Genomic DNA, 17,473 nt, shown 5'->3' on the forward strand with positions numbered 1-17,473 from the left:
AACATTTTCATGTTTTCATATACGGCAAACATTTCACTTTAATCACAGACCATCAAGCCCTTGTCACCATTTACGGAAACCCACGATCAAAGATGCCCCCAAGGATTGAAAGATGGGGCTTAAGGCTACAGGAGTACACATTCACCATTATCCACAAGCCTGGCAAATCAGAAAACCCGGCTGATTATATGTCCCGGCACCCACTTGCATCGTCAGTCTCCAAGTCATCCATCGCGGAAGAATACATACATTTTGTGACTGACCAAGCCCTACCCCCAGCTATCCCCATGGCTACCATCCGGGAAAGTACGGCTCAAGACATCGTCCTGCAGAAAGTCCTTCGCAGGGTTCGAAACAACAGGTGGAGACATGACCCTCAGGATGAAGAGACTGATCCCATTATCAAACGAGAAATGCAAGCCTTCCGGCATGTCTGTGGTGAACTATCAGCCACCACTGATGGCATACTACTGCGAGACTAGCGTATCGTGATCCCCACTCAACTAAGGCAAGGAGTGGTTGCCCTTGCACATGAAGGGCATCGGGGGATCGTGTCGACTAAACGTGCGCTACGGGAATGAGTATGGTTTCCCTATCTGGATCAACTGGTAGAAGAGACATTGAAAGACTGTCACCTCTGTCAGCTCACCAGCAAGAGTGATCCTCCAGCACCACTGCACATGACCAGGTTGCCCCCGGGAGTATGGCAGGAGATCGCCATTGACTTCTATGGACCCCTGGCATCTGGCAAATATGTGTTGGCCATCATTGATGAGCATTCTCGCTATCCCATGGCATACTTTGTACCATCCACAAATGCCTCTAGTACCATCAAAGTCCTTGATGAAGTCTTTGCCACATGGGGTGTTCCCACGAAGGTGAAAACGGACAATGGACCCCCTTTTAACGGGCAAGACTTTGCAGCTTTTGCGAGACACCTGGATTTTCATCATCGCAGGATAACACCTCTCTGGCCTCAAGCTAATGGAACAATCGAGAGATTCATGGCCACACTCAAGAAGACTTTTCAACATGCTACTACGGAGGGCAAAGATCTGCAAGTGGCTCTCAACGAGGTTCTCCGAGCCTACAGAACAACCCCTCACGCAACGACTGGGCAGTCCCCGGCGACACTCATGCTAGGACGCCCCATGAGGAATCGCATTCCAACGTGGGAAGGGGCCTTGTATACGTCATCGCCCGCACGAGACCATCAAGAGATGGTGATAACGGACAGACGCAATAAGGACAGAATGAAGTCATATGCCGACCGCCGGAGAAGAGCGAGGTCACTGTCCTTACATGAAGGGGACCGTGTTCTCGTCAAGCAAGAACAGCAAAGGAAGACCGACTGCCTATTCAAGGATGAACCTTTGCTAATCACGAAAAAGAAAGGAACAATGCTGACTGCGGAATCAGAGCATCGGCGAGTCATGAGAAACATTTCGCATTTCAAGAAGTTATCACGAGACACCACCGGAACCGTGGTGAGTGAAATGGACACTCCCAGTTCAGAAGAACCACGTTCAGATGATCGTGATACCACGGGTCCTGTCCATGAGATAATGAACAATGCTGGTCCGAGAGCTAGGTCACCACGACCTCATCGCGACACACGTCCACCCAAAAGACTCATTGAAGAAATGGACTGAGAAGCCAGTATGTTTGTTTTGTTTGTTACAAAGGGGGGAGATGTTGTGAAGTTAGCAGACTAGTGGTTGTGGGTGGAGCTTAGGGGATGGACAGGAAGAGGAGGGGACGGACAAGGGAAGGGGCAGTTAGAGTAGGGACAGGGTAAAGACAGGTAGCAGAGAATAAAGCTCCTTAAAAGTAGAACCTGTGTCTGTGGTTCTTTGTAGCACGATGCTACAGTGACCACTTGTCTCTTTAAGGAAGACATGAGCCAATCCCAGATGCTAGCTTAGCTTGCTATATTGATTAATTATTGACGTGTTTGGCACTATCCCACGTATGTTTATAATTGAGCTTGTGGGTTCCATTAATATGGACCAACATAACATTTTGATATATTTGGATATATTGAGAATGCGGATTTGGAGATGGTTGTCAGCAGTTGGTGGTGGGTGAGTCTTCCATCTTTTGAGATGCTTCTGTGTACAAATCCCTTAAACTGTGGGTAGGTCGCTCTCATCTGTCCTGATGACTCTGGTATTCCATCCTAAGATGGCAGAGAGATTTGTGGTGTAAAGAACTTTAGATGCATACCAGGGAAGCTGAGTAGCACTGCAGTTTGTACATCTCTACCCATTTCTAGGGTATGAATGAGTGCCTTTTTGTATTTGTTCAGCATCTGATATTAAAATGAAATACAGCAAATGAGTACATAGTGCCTAGAAGGCTCTAGGCCCCGGGCAAGTTGCCACTGTTGCCAGGTGGGGGCTGGGTAGTGGTAATGGAGTAGGGTAGCTGCACTTAGAGACTTGTAGGTAGTTAAAGCCGGACGGTGGCTGGTTAGTGATAACAAGGGGATGTGGGTAGTTAAAGACACCAGATAAAATTGGGGACCCCTAAAGAAACCGCACAACATAGGAACACAGCCAGCACCTTGAGGCACCTGCCCTGTTGCACATTTGTGGCGTCAAAAGGGATACATTGTAGAATAATTCTATGTGTGGTTAGATTCCAAAAGTGCCACTTATTTTCTATAGAATCCATTCCATTATGCCGAAATGGGGTAGTAGTGAAATATATTTCACTGATAAATTTCCTTTCCATCCCGTAAAACTCCAATGTGCAATAGTTTTTTTTATAGTTTTCTTTCTGTAAAAAAACGAATGAATAGTGAGTTGTAAAGTTCTTAAGTTGAAGGGTTTATAGCAAAGTACATACATTTGCAAATGTGTTCTCCAAGAGCAGTAAAAAATACTTAAGCAAGTAATGCTTAGATAAGTACGAAGCAGGTGTAAAAGGATTTTGGGCCACATGAATCTGCCCCTTTGCGACCGGCAAAAATCAAAATTTAAGTAATCGCAAAATTTGCAATTACTCAAATTGCGATTGCATTTAAGCAAATTGCGTTTCTTAAATGCAATGCATTAACCAGTAAAAAGTAGCAATTTCGCAAATAGGAATCGCAAATTACCGCCAATCTAAAGTTGATGTAACTTTTCGATTTCTTTGAAAAATCCCATGTTACATACACACATTCCCTAGGGGCATGTGTGTGCGCTACATGTGGATAAATTGAAATTTTAGGAGTGCAACAGGGTGTCCTTTTGGCACTCTTGAAATTGCATGCGCAATTTGCGAGTACCTAGAATGAATGGGAAGCAATTCCTTAATTGCGACACGCAATTTGTGAGTTTCAATTAAGGAATGTGTAGGAATCGCAATTTTTTTGCGATTCCAACATGCATAGGCCATAGCGATTCTTTAATTGCGATTCCTTAAAAATCGCAAATAAAGAATTGCTATTGACTATTTTGATGCATGTGAGGGCAATGCCTACTTTGAGCCAGCGGTTTCCGGTGCTCGGCACCGGTGCTTATTTGTCAACACTGGCGCTTGTGACTGTCTCCCACAAGGTGGCGCTGCACATCTTATTTAGACTTTACCACAAAAACAGTTAATTATTACTAATAAATATACAATTAAAATGAATATTACCTTTTGCCCGTGCCAGTCTTATAGCTTTGGGGACCTGAAATAGTCTGAATTGTCATATTTGTAGAAGGATACATTTGTACAAGCTGAAGTGGCCTCCTGATGATAGCCCTGGCACTTATTCTTTTACAAATTAAGCACTGACTGTGGAGGTTATGGGGAGCAAGAATGAAGGATGCCAGAAACAGTATACTTGAATTCATGAAATGAAAGGGAATCATATGAAATCATATGCTTTACCTAGAAAAAAGCCTCCACATTCAAAGGGTTTTCATCCAAGTTTCTACTGCCAAAGTTCACCAACACTTTTTTTAAAGATACCCAAATAAATTAATTGTTGACTTGGCGGTTGGATTTGGGGGCCCTGAGTCGGGTCTGCTGTTTCTGTGTTGGTTTTTCTGGTCGTCTTGATTTCACTAACAGGTTTTAACTGGCTCGTATGTTGGATCAGGAACTTAAATATATTTAGTGACCAGTTTAGTAAAAAAGTAGTTTATCTACACTCCAGAAATCATTCTTGTCTGGATGTTAACTTACTATGTTTTGGAATTCATAAACATCAGCAGTAGTAGGCTTGGTAAGCTGTCCCAATATCAGGTTTCCAGGCGCACCATTGCCAATCAGACAACCAAAAGGTGATAGGAAGAGTGATTGCAAATAGTCTACCAGCCAGTGGGCTATTGCTCAGGTTAGCATTGCAAACCATCATTTTTCACCTTCTGAGCCACTCTAGGTAGAGGGCCTGATTTAGGGGTTGGCAGCTGGAGTAAAGGAAGACACAGTGACAGAAGACTTTATGTTTGCCACCCTACCTTTACTCCGCCTGCCAAATTTAGACTTGTATGGAAACTGGAGGGGGGCAGGGACTTATTCCCTAGTTGGGAGGATTATTAGTGTTGTTTAGTTGTTATGAAGAGTATAGGTTTTACGAACATAAAATGATAAACTGCAGTTGCACTTCTATAATGGATACATAGTAGGCTCATGTGATGGTGAGATTGTCTGTAACCAAAATATGATCTATGGATATCACAAATTGTACTCTGCCTATCTGAGCCCAAAGTGTGTGTACATGCCTTTTGTACTTGATACAGTGGAAGCGTTGTTTAATAAAAAATAAGTAAAATAATAATAAAAATGTAGACTTGCCCGCCAGCCCTGTGCACATCTCCATCCATTGACAAGAACAGCTGTCATGGCAGTTCCGATTGGTGTAGGAAAACTTTGAAGGACGGCTCCGTCAAACATGACGTCTGGCCGTCAAACTTTTCCAACGTTTTTCATTTTTCAAAAACAAACTCCCGAAGCCGGAGATTGTTTTTTTAAAAAAAAAATTAATAACATCCACACCATGGGAGTTTTCTCCCCCGGTGTGGGGGTCATTGTTCTTTTTTTATGTCAGGGCTTTAGAAAATATTTAACACTGATGGAGTACATTTTATTCCATCAGTGTAAAATTTGCGGTTTGCTTGCCCAATTACAAATCAGGTGGGCAGAGCTTTAGTTTGGTGGACAGGGTACTCCGCTGCCGTTGAAATGGAGCACCTGTCCGCCCAACTCTAAATCAGCCTGAGACCAACTTAATGCAAATTACTACTGACTGTGCTCCTCATGTGAACAGTCCATCCCAAACCTTGGTCATCTCACTCACTGCTTTTTTAGTTGGGAAATTTGAGACTCACCCCCTTTCGAAATCTCACTGACTAAGCTACACGCCTGAATAATTCCTGGGGTTTTGAAGTGGCCAACAATCGTTATATTATTGCAGTTGGTTTGGTTGCTTTTGAGGAAGTGGTAAGAATTCTGTCAGGTACTAGTGAGCTGGAATCGATTGAGTTTACTGTATAACTGGCCTTGACTATGTTGATAAAGTCTGCAGAGGCAAGAAAGTAAATGTATTACCAGATTATGGAGTCTGAACTGCCTCACAGGGCTGGAAACCAGATGCAAACGTGTGGGGCAGCTGGCACGTCCAAAGGGGTGCTTTGTCTCATCTCTTGATTAACAATGCTCTTCAAATTTACCAAACACACATAAGTACCAGATCCACATTTACTCACTCTTTTGTAATATTGTATTCAGAATTTTGGGTATAAAGTGTGGTGTAATTGAAAGAGATATTGACTACAGTGGCATGACCATTTTTTCCTATTAATTCACATCTGAGAATTCTAACAGCTAGCAAGATGCAGTAGGCCCAAGGATAAGTCTTGAATAAGAATATTAATTGAGCTTCTAGCAAAGTCTTTAAATAATGAGAGCAACTTGTGATGAAGGTGATTTCACTTTTCTGAGTAATGCTCATTGTGTTGTTGTTGCAGATGAACCCGCTGTGCTGGAAACGGAAGACCTTGACCGTAAGGCCATGCGCCTGGGCGGTGGCCTGGATCCAGACACCATCTCCCTGGCGTCAGTCACAGCGGTTACGACCAATGTCTCCAACAAACGGTGAGCTCTTCCCTGCTGACTACTCTCTAGGTCTTCTTCATAGGGATGTGTTTGCTGTGCCGAGTATATTGGATGAGTTTATGTATACAATCATGTACTGGTCGTGCTCATGTGGTTTATGTCTTGTACAGCATCTTGGTGCAGACCAAGAAGCAATATTAAATATGATTTGCACTTTGGTTGCCGGGGGGGGGGGGGGTCATACGGTTCCTACTAATCACTTAAGACTGTGCGTTTGGACAACATATGTGTAAAAATATGGGAACTTTGTCCAATCATATCATCAGAATATGCTGCTCCAATTCCTGGCTAGCTCACAGTGCACCATCTGGACCCCTAAACCTGACAGGGTACCTGATGGTGTCTGCAAACTTAGAAGATGACAGCTCTGACTCCCCCAAGGAAATCGTGGAACCAGATCTACTCTTTCATGATTACCTTAGGCATGTCCAAAGGGAGGCACAAGAAATACACAAATTGGCATTTCAATCTTTTATTATAGCAATTGCATAATTGTAGTAAAATACATAAGCTGCAATTATTAGTAGAAGGAAACAAAGCATTGTGACCAGCATTACAAGAATGGTAAAAAAGATGAGTAATTTAACCATTATAAAATTGCAGTGATTATATGAATGTATATCATAGTAAAATCCCTACCTACACTGACTCTACTCTAGAGAGCATAATAAGAAGTGTATTCAGCCAGAGCAACCTCACTCCCATTTATCTGTATGTGTGATGTAGCCAGAAGCCAGTCTGATGTAGAACAGGCTGCAGTCTTTTTCTGGATAGTGATGGAAGTCAGCAAGGCTGGAGATCAGGCACGGGCGAATGTCCAGGATAATCCATGGAAGTTCTCCTCTAACAAGCTAAAGCTCGAAAGCAGTTTATATAATAAAACAGGCTTAATTCGCACTGAGTCTGTGCTTGAACATATTGTACAATGTACAGTGTCATGATAAAATACTTACAAATAAATGTGTGCAGCAAGCAAACACTTTCTGAATATCCTATCCTGTACGTGCAAAGTATGTTGAAAGTCACCATCTACAAAGATGTCAAATTTAAGCGTGAACTTGTAAAAATGGAAGCTTTTGTGCACTGGCCCTGTTGAAACCCACAACATGGAGAAGACCAAGACATTATCTATTGTGCTGAATTATTGTCCTGAAGTATATCTTATTATTATTGCTATTTGACACTTATGTAGTGTATAATTCATCCTTAGCTTGGCACCACAGCCTATACAGGGGTTGACCTTCCAACAGCTCACGTTTGCATAGCAGAGGGGAGTTGGAGTAGGTTTGTGGAGGGGTGCAATCAGTATGCTGCCAGAATCAGAGCAGAAAAGGACTGCCAGGACCATTCATTTGTTTTACATTTCATACCCAGTGGCCTCTTGATTTACTCTTGCCCAACAATTGTTGCTTTTCTAATATTACCAAAGTCCTGAGCCTAACCTGCAAACATCTAAAGAGATCAAAATACCCAACCTGTCATTTGTATTTATTGTGAACAAAATTAATCTAATCCAGTATGCTAGTAGGGCCTCAAGTGTGACCTCACACTATGTCCATCCTTTTCTGCGAGAGGTATGGTCATGTGCCAACAGTGCCCTCACTCTGCCTGAATCACAAAAGTGTCTAGCGATTGGTTTCGCAAATGATTCATTGAAGTGTACTCCCACTGCTGTAGAAGTACGCGTTAAGTCCCTCTCATCATATGTTTAGTTGTATGTTTACCCTACGATGGAATGACTGTGTCCAGATGTGGAGCCCTTGCTCTCTCTGCCTACACACTGGTGATTCGCTTTGGTGATGAAGCCGATACACAGCTGCGGTCATCTTGTATCCTGTGTAGTGAGGTGTACTTTTGTAGTTTGACCAGTACAAGATAGCGGTGATCAAGAGAGGATTGGCTGAATCACATAATGTTGCAGCTAAACTAGAAATAATAGAACACTGCCCCTAGTGGCCGTTCTGAAAAAGTGCAGTCTAAACCACATATATATTGGCATCATTCACACCATTCTCAAATTGGCTATAAAACTACCAGATTTAAAGTAATTTTACTCTACTATCCTTACTGCACAGACTCTTTTCTATTTCCAGTAGTCAGTGATGGAGAAGCGTCATTTACAAATATGCAGCTGCCCAAGAGTTTTGATGTAATCTCAGCTACAAAGAATTGTAGACAGGGCTTTGGGCCAAACTCCTGTGTCTCCTCGAGGCAGGCGTAACAAAGCAGAAATTGTTCATTTCGTTTAGTTTTTCTAGCTTTACATGTGTGTGGCATTGTACAGTATACGAACACAGGGGGGGGAGAGATTTAAAGCATAGCTTTTGTACTACAAGGGACCCCTACCTGTACAAAAACTATGCTTCAGAGTTCAAACAACACAGACACCCTTACACTGCAGAGCCAGGGTGTCTGCATTGGTGCACGGCTCCCTAAAGTGCACCAGCGCAGGGTCAGACGAGAAAAGCTCCACATCTTAGCAGCTATGGTCCTGCTCTGCTCACTCCCATTCATACAACGCAGTGATGTGTAACTTTACTTGCTGCCCTGAGTGGCATGACTTCTGGTACATCTGTGCCTTAGAGTGGCCTTACCGTCCACCCTTTGCTTATGATTCAATGGATTTCTTGTGTTTCCCAGTCCATTGATCCTGATTCAGTGGATTTCCTTCCTATTCTTGTGTTTGTCCTACCCAAGGAATATTTTGGTATCACTATGTTTTCATTGGCCGAGTAGTCTGAGTAGTATCCTCTGATTGCTGACACAAGTACCCTGCTTTTTAGTGCACGAGAGGTAATGTTCTCTCCCTGCTTCCTTTTTCCTTCCAGCCCTCAACTAGTTTTTTACAAATTAATAAATCAACTCCCAACTCCACACCCTGGGCCCGCTAGCCTCCACCACGCGCTGTCTGCTACTTGACAACAATAATATAGCAGCAATCCTGGAGTACTTTTATGAAAACATTAACTGTGAGGTGTGCATACGCATGGGTAACTATCTTGGAATAGATTTCATAAAGATTAAAAAACAACATTTCGAGATGTCCACCGTCCATGTGCATGGAGGTTTATTGACTTTAAATGTATTTTCTCAAGTTTTATGCAAACAGTTTATGCATATATGAAATGTGCGGTGACCATCTTGGCATGCTTTTTATTAAGCTTTATCAAAAAGTCTTCCAAGATGGCCACCATGCATGCGCACGGATGTGTACATACACATGGTGGACATCTTGAAATCCTTTTCATAAAGTTTAAGAAAAAAGCATTCCAAGATGGCTGCCATGCACGTAGGGGAATAAATGCATTGACAAATCAAAGATGTCTGTACATCGGTATCACAGCCAAGACCGATTTGCTTTGACAATGCTTCTTTATATTAGATTTGCTAATGCAGTACTGGAGATAACAGCTGTCATTGATCCTTAATGTAATATTAATGTATCACTCCAATAGCCCGAAACTGTCTATAACACTGTTAACTGCAGACCACACACAGATGTTACATGTGAGAGCTTAAACAACTGATACGTTTTTTCAGCTAAGTAGTTGACTGGACTGTGAATATTTAATCATGTGGTAAAAAATGCATTATATGGCACACAGTGGAGTAGAGAGAACAAAGAAAAATGACTGCATAATTGATATTTTTCAGCGAGGCTTGTGGATAGTTCATATGAAATTGGCTTAATGTGTAGATCAATAGGTCAGTCAATGTACAGTCGCCACTATATATATTCTGAATACTTTCCTGCTCATTGCTGACTTTTTTCCAACCTGTACAGGTCAAAGCCTGATATAAAGATGGAGCCGAGCGCGGGGAGGCCAATGGATTACCAAGTAAGCCTGTGTTGCTCACCTACACTTCCTTTTTTGTTGAACAGTGCGGTTGAGTGCATAATTTTGAGAGACATGTCCCTTGGCTGGGTAAACAAGACCCACCTGGACACTGATGAGCGTGTTGTCGATTTCAGCCTGATCATTCCAATGGACAAACTCAAGTCAATCATGTCCTTTCTTGACCTTTAGGAACAGACCTTGGTGACGGGTTATGAGTGTGGCGATTATATGCAGGGCTGTAGGGTCAATGCTCCAGCGTATGCAGCGCACAGAACTGTGCTCTGTGTCTTTATCTGAGTTGGGGTGTGATTTAGACTTAGGCAGAAATAGTACTCCATCGCAACGGAGTATCATCTACACTAAAGCTAAGTTCCATCCCCCTTATTTAGAGTTGGGCAGAACTTCAGTATGTAGATGGTAGAAAAACGACTCTGCATCCGCCGCCTGCATACAACTCCGATGTCCCGACGGAGTAAGGGGCGTCGGAGGTTTGACCATGTGTTCACCTGGCCAATTTACAGTGGGTGAACACATGCCCAGTTTTCACTGTCCATCACTGCCAGGTAAAAGCTGGCAGTAAAAATTGCAACATGACCACTTCACCATGGGAGAAATCTCCCATGGCAGGGCGTCATTGTTTTTTAAAATTTTCCTTTTAAAAATAAAAAAGAAGTTTGAAAACTTGACGTCCGGCTCTGTCTCTGTAACTTTAAATGCATTTACTGGAACTGTTGTGATGGTGGTTTCTGTAAATGCAAGAGATGTCCGCTGGGCCGACGAACATCTCTAAATTTGGCCGGGCTGTACTCCCACAGGGCGACAGAGTACTTTACTACTTCGCCCTGACAGAGTAAATTGCTGTCCACCAAACTCTAAATCAGGCCCTTAATCTTGCCTTCTTCCATTTCAATGCTTTCATAGTCTTGCTCCATTGTGTTGGGTATTTTAGTGTTAGAGGTAGCACTGCGAGCACGTACAGAGATGGCACCACTGTGGGGCCTGTCTCCAGAACCACAGTGGTACTTTAGATTGATTATGAACATGCCAAAATGTACAGCCTTGCAATGGAGGAACCTGAAGTGTGGAGGTTAGGTTGACCCGTGGTATATGCTTTATTTGTATGAAGTTGAGTGGCGTGTATGGAAGAGCGTCTGCTAAAGCTGCCTCTGTTTGTCATTGCCCATCCCAGGTTAGCATCACAGTGATTGAGGCGCGGCAGCTGGTGGGGTTGAACATGGACCCAGTTGTGTGCGTTGAAGTCGGGGATGAGAAAAAATACACATCAATGAAGGAGTCAACCAACTGCCCCTACTACAATGAGGTAGGACACTGTTACTACTTTCTGATATGCCGAACAAGGTTCCGCACTTTGTGGCAGGAGTGCCACTGTTCAGCAGCCGCGGCCGCTGCAGGTCAGAGCGATGGGGAGGTGGGGCCCGCTGTGGGGGATTTCGAGGGACGACCACAAGGGAAAATTAATTATTTATTTAATTTTCCCTCGTGGTCATCTCTCGAAATCCCCCCACCAGCCGGCCCCACCTCCCCACCGCTCTTACCTGCAGTGGTCGCAGCTGTTGTTCAGATGTAACAAGGCTTTGCAAAATTACTTTGAAGTTCTCACTAATATCATCCACATTGTCACATAGTTGATCCAGAATGACACACGTTTGGTGCCATTGGACCAGCTATGAGCCCATCTTATGTGGATTGTGAAACCAATTTCTCCACTGTAACTCTTATTTATGTTCCGTAGCAACCCTTTCCTCACACCACTATGTCAAAGACCGCCATCCAAAAGTTATTACTTCATCCCCGGTGCTCCAGCAATTTCTTAACCAATGTTGCACTCAGTGATGCCAAGTGTTGGGTAGCATCTGTTCTGCACCTCTTTTTCAACGTTCCCCTGGAGGACAAATCTGCTTAGTATTTCCCTTTTGCATTTAACCTCAAACTACTTGAACAAACTTACTCTGCGGAGGTGTGGGGTTGGACTACACCCTTTCCTACATTGGAATCTGCCTCTCTGACTACACCTCGGTTGTGGGTCAAAATGGACTTTACAGTTAAGTCGTGACACCATCAATGCTAGAATTTACAAAGCCTCTGTACAAATTATGTTATTACTCATTCTATTGACCTTTTAGTGGTGAAGGTCTGAGCTGGCGAGGTTGGAATTTGATCTTCTTCTCGAGGCTGTTGTGGACTGCAGGCGAGTGCTTGTAGGTCCAAGGCGACTTCAGAACCATCGCTGGACTGATCCCCATGTCCCTGCAAGAGCAAATCACTGCGACCATCATCCCAGGCACTGCAGACACAAGACAAATCCCTAGTCTTTCAAGGCAGCAAAACAGCTAGAAATGCAAACAGCCAAACCCACAATTTGAGTGTCACTGGAACCTACTCCTGCTCTCCTTCTAATCCCAGGAGACTCCTTTGAAATGACTTTCTTTCAGTTTCAATTCACCTGGTCTTCTGAGTAATGTGTGCATCATCCAGTTACCAAAGTTCTCTTTGCATGGTCTCCAACCTTGGCGTCCAGAAGGCATAAGACTGTGCCTACGTTTGAAGCATTGTTCAGTTTTGTATTGTAATACACCCTATCCGCATCATTCTCTCATACCTCTGGTGTATGAGCTACACACTGACTCGAAGAAGCACCGTTGATGAATAATGCTTAGTAATCCTTATGGACAGTTCATAAAATGGAATACCTTTTTTTCTCTCCACAGTACTTTGTCTTCGAGTTCCACGTGCCGCCAGATGTGATGTTTGATAAGATAATCAAGCTTTCGGTAAGTATTTGGGACAGAGTCCGCAGAATACAAAATACACCAAGTCGTGTTCCTCATCGCATGGTATATGTGGCATAACTAATCACGCACACTATTTAATACCACTCATCAGGAATCATCGAGAAATGTATGTTGCTAGGAGTCTGTAGACAGTGAAGAGGGAGGTAGGCGGATCATTAGGGAAGACTTGCAGAACCCCCCTAAATGTGGAAGATTAAAGATCAAATTGATCACTTTTCTTTGTTTCAGTCTTTATGCTTCCAGGTGTGATAAGGATAAAGAGTTAAAAGAACAAAAAACACAAGACAATTAAATAACAATGTGATCTAATTTCTTCTGGGATTTAGAGAAGCAAACAACCACCTTCCCCAGAAAGACTGAAATTACCACAAGAACAGCCTAAATTAGTATGGGCCATACATTTGTGACCCACAAGCCTTTCACAAACCTCAGCATCCATGACCTCTGCATAAAAAGACTATGTAACTTTTTTTCTCCTCCCTCCTACCTTGAACATACTGAAATGTAACCAGTAAATGACATTATTGCAAAAAACAGAAGAGTCTAAAAGTCACAATTGTCTTCTTACTGTAAGAAAATGTAGAAGTTGGTATTACTTTTTTGACAAAGTGTTGCCACAACCCGTAGAAAATCATATGAAATTAATAAATACAAGTCATGTAATGTGATGACAGCTACATCCTCATTAGGAGCGAAGAAGCATGAAGGTGAATTTATCCCTACACCCATTGTGTGCTGGCATTCATTTTAGGAAAGGACGATTCCACCATGGTGCCGTGGTCACCTGAGGCTGGGCTGTCAGATTTACGGCTCAGATTACGCATGCAGGAGAATAAGGGTTACTTTAACTTGATGGCCTTTTAGATATTTTATGCTCAAAAACATTATCCCATTGCGGCCACAAAGAATTTACAAAGGAAATTAAAGCCCATACAACATCACAGCATAAGGTTATTGACAATGCTCCAATTCTCAATGGTTTCTTGTGGAGAAAGTAGAAGTTGCCTGTAGCACCTTATATTTTTACCTAATATTTTATCCCATTTTCTCAGACTCAAGCACATCTTCGCAAATCCCATTTGCACATACACATCTAAAGATAGTTAAATTTTCCCTAATTCTAACATTTGTTAGCACAGACAACATGCCTTGTACAGACCATAAATGCTCTGGAAAAATGTGCTGTCATCTTTGTGAATCAGGACACAGTTCTTTTCCATTCCTTGCCCTCATATTTACTCTGCATGTTAGATCTTGCCCCGTTGTACCCCTCCCGCCACCCACAATGTCCTCTGTGGGTCTGTATAAGACAGTATATCCGACTCTGCTTCATTATGCGACTGGTCATCCACAGAATATGTGACACTTCTCCTTTATCCGACAGGTCATCCATTCGAAAAACCTCTTGCGCAGCGGGACACTTGTGGGGTCCTTCAAGCTGGACGTGGGCACGGTTTACACGCAACAAGGTAGGTGGTGCACCCGCCTCCCTCCCCAGTGATTTACTGTAGCGGCAAATAATGCATAATCACAGATCCATTACTGTCATGTGAGGGCTTCTGTCTTTCTGGGACCTCAAGCAGGTACAACAGGGAATGGTAACAGCTCCCAGCAGCCCACCGCATGCGCAGTGAAATAAAAAAAAGACTATGCATTTGCCAGCTACATGGAAAAAGAGTGCAAAGTTACAAAGTTCAACAGTTGGGCATGGGTCTGGAAAATTAGGCCAGTGTGAGCTCTCAAATTTAGAAATATAATCATGCACCCCATGACATGTACATATTAGTTTTTTCATTAAAGGACATTACGTTATATTCATAAATATTTGCAGATGTTAAATATTGTGCATTTCAAGCATGCACAGTGTTTATGTTTTGTATTTTCCAAAGATAATTTGCATTGTTCGCACGTCAGGTATTTAGGAAAATAGATTTTAAGAAATGCTAGCCAGCGGCACCTGTGAAGGCAGCAGAACTCAATCACTGAAATGAGCATATTAAAAAGCATTCACCGCCACAAGTTCTGAGCAGCAGAAAAATACGCTGTTGGCATTTAAATGCATCCACATTTATTTAAAACGATCTCCTTAATATGTTAAAATATGGGCGTTCATACACTTAAGAACATAAAATCGACATATGCAAGCGGCAATGTGAATAATTTAGAACTCAGCAGGAACAGGGTGTGATCTGTCGTGGCACAATACCCACATTTTGTATTTTTCGAAACACAGTCATCGACTGAACATTGTGAACTTGGAGAATTGTGACATATGGAGTGGATGCCCATATTGTGGGCAATGCCGACAGGCTATGGAAAGACATCAGACAACAGCCTCTGCAAAAAGAAAATTTGAAAAACTCGGTTTATCATCAAATCCAGTCAAGGGCTGAAAAAATATTTTTTCAAGATGTCAATAGGAAGCATAACGTAAACTCGGTGAAGGGCTGTGCTTTGAAGACCGTATTGGAAGATATTTTTATGAATATTTGATGAGTAAGTGTTAGACCTGCTCTTCTCCCTGACTTTTTGCCTTCTCCACTTTTTCTGACCTTGTTTTTGCTGTTATTAGGACTCTGTGCACTTTACCACTGCTAACCAGTGCTAAAGTGCATGTGTTCACTTCTCAAAACATGGTACTATTGGCTAATCTCCAATTGGCATATTTAATTTACTTATAAGCCCCTTGTAAAGTGCACTACATGTGCCCAGGGCCTGTAAATTAAATGCTACAAGTGGGCCTGCAGCACTAATTGTGCCACCCACTTAAGTTGCCCTTTAAGCATGGTTCAAGCCTGCCATTCCAGAGCTTGAATGTGCAATGTAACCTGCCATTTCAACCTCGCAAAAAAAAACTTTTGCCAGGCCTGAGCCTTCCTTAGTGGCTGCAAGGGCTAGTTAGCTGGCCTCCTGATCTGAAGCCTCAGGGATATAATAGGCTTTCAACCCCTGCACCTGGATTCTGCCATCTGTGAGTCTACCCTGTGAAGTGGTGCCACCCCAGACCTGGACCCTTGGAAGGGGGCCTAGGGTGCTCCCCAGTGGAAAAGACACATCTTCTCTGCTGAGCGACACATCAATGAGCAGAAGTGACTCATCACCGCTGCTGCGTGAATTGGACCCGTCACAAAAGACTCGAATTGCCACCTTAAACTACATCTTGGGGCCAACTCATCGCCTTTGGAACCCCCACTACACAACGCTTTCCCTGGCATCTCTCATCAACGGCAGCCTCAATGATGATGAAACTCAGCATTGCAGTTCCACTGCTCATCGGAATAGACGCATCACCTCAGCTGCGCATCGCATCCTGACACCAGACTTCGCATCACAAGCCCCGTCGATGGGATCCCTTACGTCGATGTAGCAGATACTTGCCCCGCAGCCTTACCACATCTCGGAACCAATGCATTGCCCCGGCTGCACGATACAGCTTCAACGCGGATCCACTCTACACTCCACAACCAGGATTTAAGGTACTCTGTTTAGCAGGCTGAACTGGGTCCCTGTAGCCTGCCTGCGCTCCATGGTGGTCAGCCTGAACTTGTGACTTTGTCCTAGTCTGGCGCGACCAGATATCCCCACTAGCGCTTTGTGCTTTTTGGTGCTATTACTCACTGTACATTTTAAACTTCAATAACTCCAGTTCTACTGATTGGATTTTTGTCGTTTTGATCTTGTTTTATTTATTAAAGTCACTTCTATTTTTCTAACCTGGTGTTGGATCTTTTTGTGTGGTGTTTTCACTCTTTTGCTGTTTGAAGTGTTGAACAAATGCTTTACACATTGCCTCTAAGTTAACCCTGACTTTTCTGTGCCACGCTACCAGAGGGTGTGCACAGGATAATTTAGGGTTTGCCTGCCCCTAACTCTGACTAGGATTATGGTTGTTGCTTGACCAGGGCTCGTACACCAGTCAAACAGTAAGTCAATTTCTAAGAGTAAGGTAACTTAAATGGTCAATGTGCCTGCTGCTGACACATGTCTGTGAACAGATGATCACAGGTTTGAATCTAGCAGGACCAATTAAGCGAGCCATCCATGGTTAAAATGTACATAAATGTACATATCGGTGGAAAATAGCCACTGACAATTTAAACCCACATTGTATTCAAAGTACAAACAGATTTCGTGGGATCTCTCACCTTCACCAATAGAAAACTGACTCTTTAAAAATCAGTTTTATCTGAAAGCATAATTTAGGTTTTGATGGCTTGTCCTCAGTATTAAAAACAATTGGCAAAGCCAATAGGTCTCGCCTATGTTAGAGCTTTTGACTTTGTCGATGTCTTTTAGCCATGTTGTACAGCAGAGAGGCTGATGTTCAGGAAGGCAAAAACATAGTGGTGTGTCGTAAATTACAGTGGCATAGAGGAGACTGGCGTAGAGGAGAGTAAAGCAGAGTGGGGGAGAGTGGAGTGGTGCAGAGTGGCGAGGAGTGGAGTAGAGCAGCATAAAGTGGAGGGGTATAGAGTAGAGTGGCACAGAGTTGAGTGGTGTGGAGTGGAGTGGCATACAGTTGATTGGCATAGAGTACAATGGTGTAGAGGGAGAAGAGTGGTGTAGAGTAGAATGGCATGGAGTAGAGTGGAGTGGTGTAGAGTAGAGTATCATAGAGTGGAATACACTGGCATAGAGTGGAGTGGTGTAAAGTGCCATAGAATGGCATTGGGTGGAGTGAAGTTGCTTGGAGTGGCATAGACTAGCGGAGAGTAGAGTGGCTTAGAT

General features: G+C 43.2%; 1 protein-coding gene across 1 annotated transcript in view; it reads left to right on the forward strand.

Annotated features, from left to right (window-relative positions):
• The window catches only part of OTOF (otoferlin), a 1,162,910-nt gene that overhangs the window by 890,660 nt on the left and 254,777 nt on the right, over positions 1-17,473 (forward strand). Inside the window, exons 7-11 of the mRNA XM_078649977.1 lie at positions 5,946-6,072; positions 9,878-9,932; positions 11,122-11,253; positions 12,662-12,724; positions 14,130-14,214. Of these exons, the coding sequence (XP_078506103.1) occupies positions 5,946-6,072; positions 9,878-9,932; positions 11,122-11,253; positions 12,662-12,724; positions 14,130-14,214 (462 nt within the window). The remainder of the gene's footprint in view (positions 1-5,945; positions 6,073-9,877; positions 9,933-11,121; positions 11,254-12,661; positions 12,725-14,129; positions 14,215-17,473) is intronic.

The sequence above is a fragment of the Lissotriton helveticus genome, chromosome 6 (assembly GCF_964261635.1).
Source record: "Lissotriton helveticus chromosome 6, aLisHel1.1, whole genome shotgun sequence".
Lineage (NCBI taxonomy): Eukaryota > Metazoa > Chordata > Amphibia > Caudata > Salamandridae > Lissotriton > Lissotriton helveticus.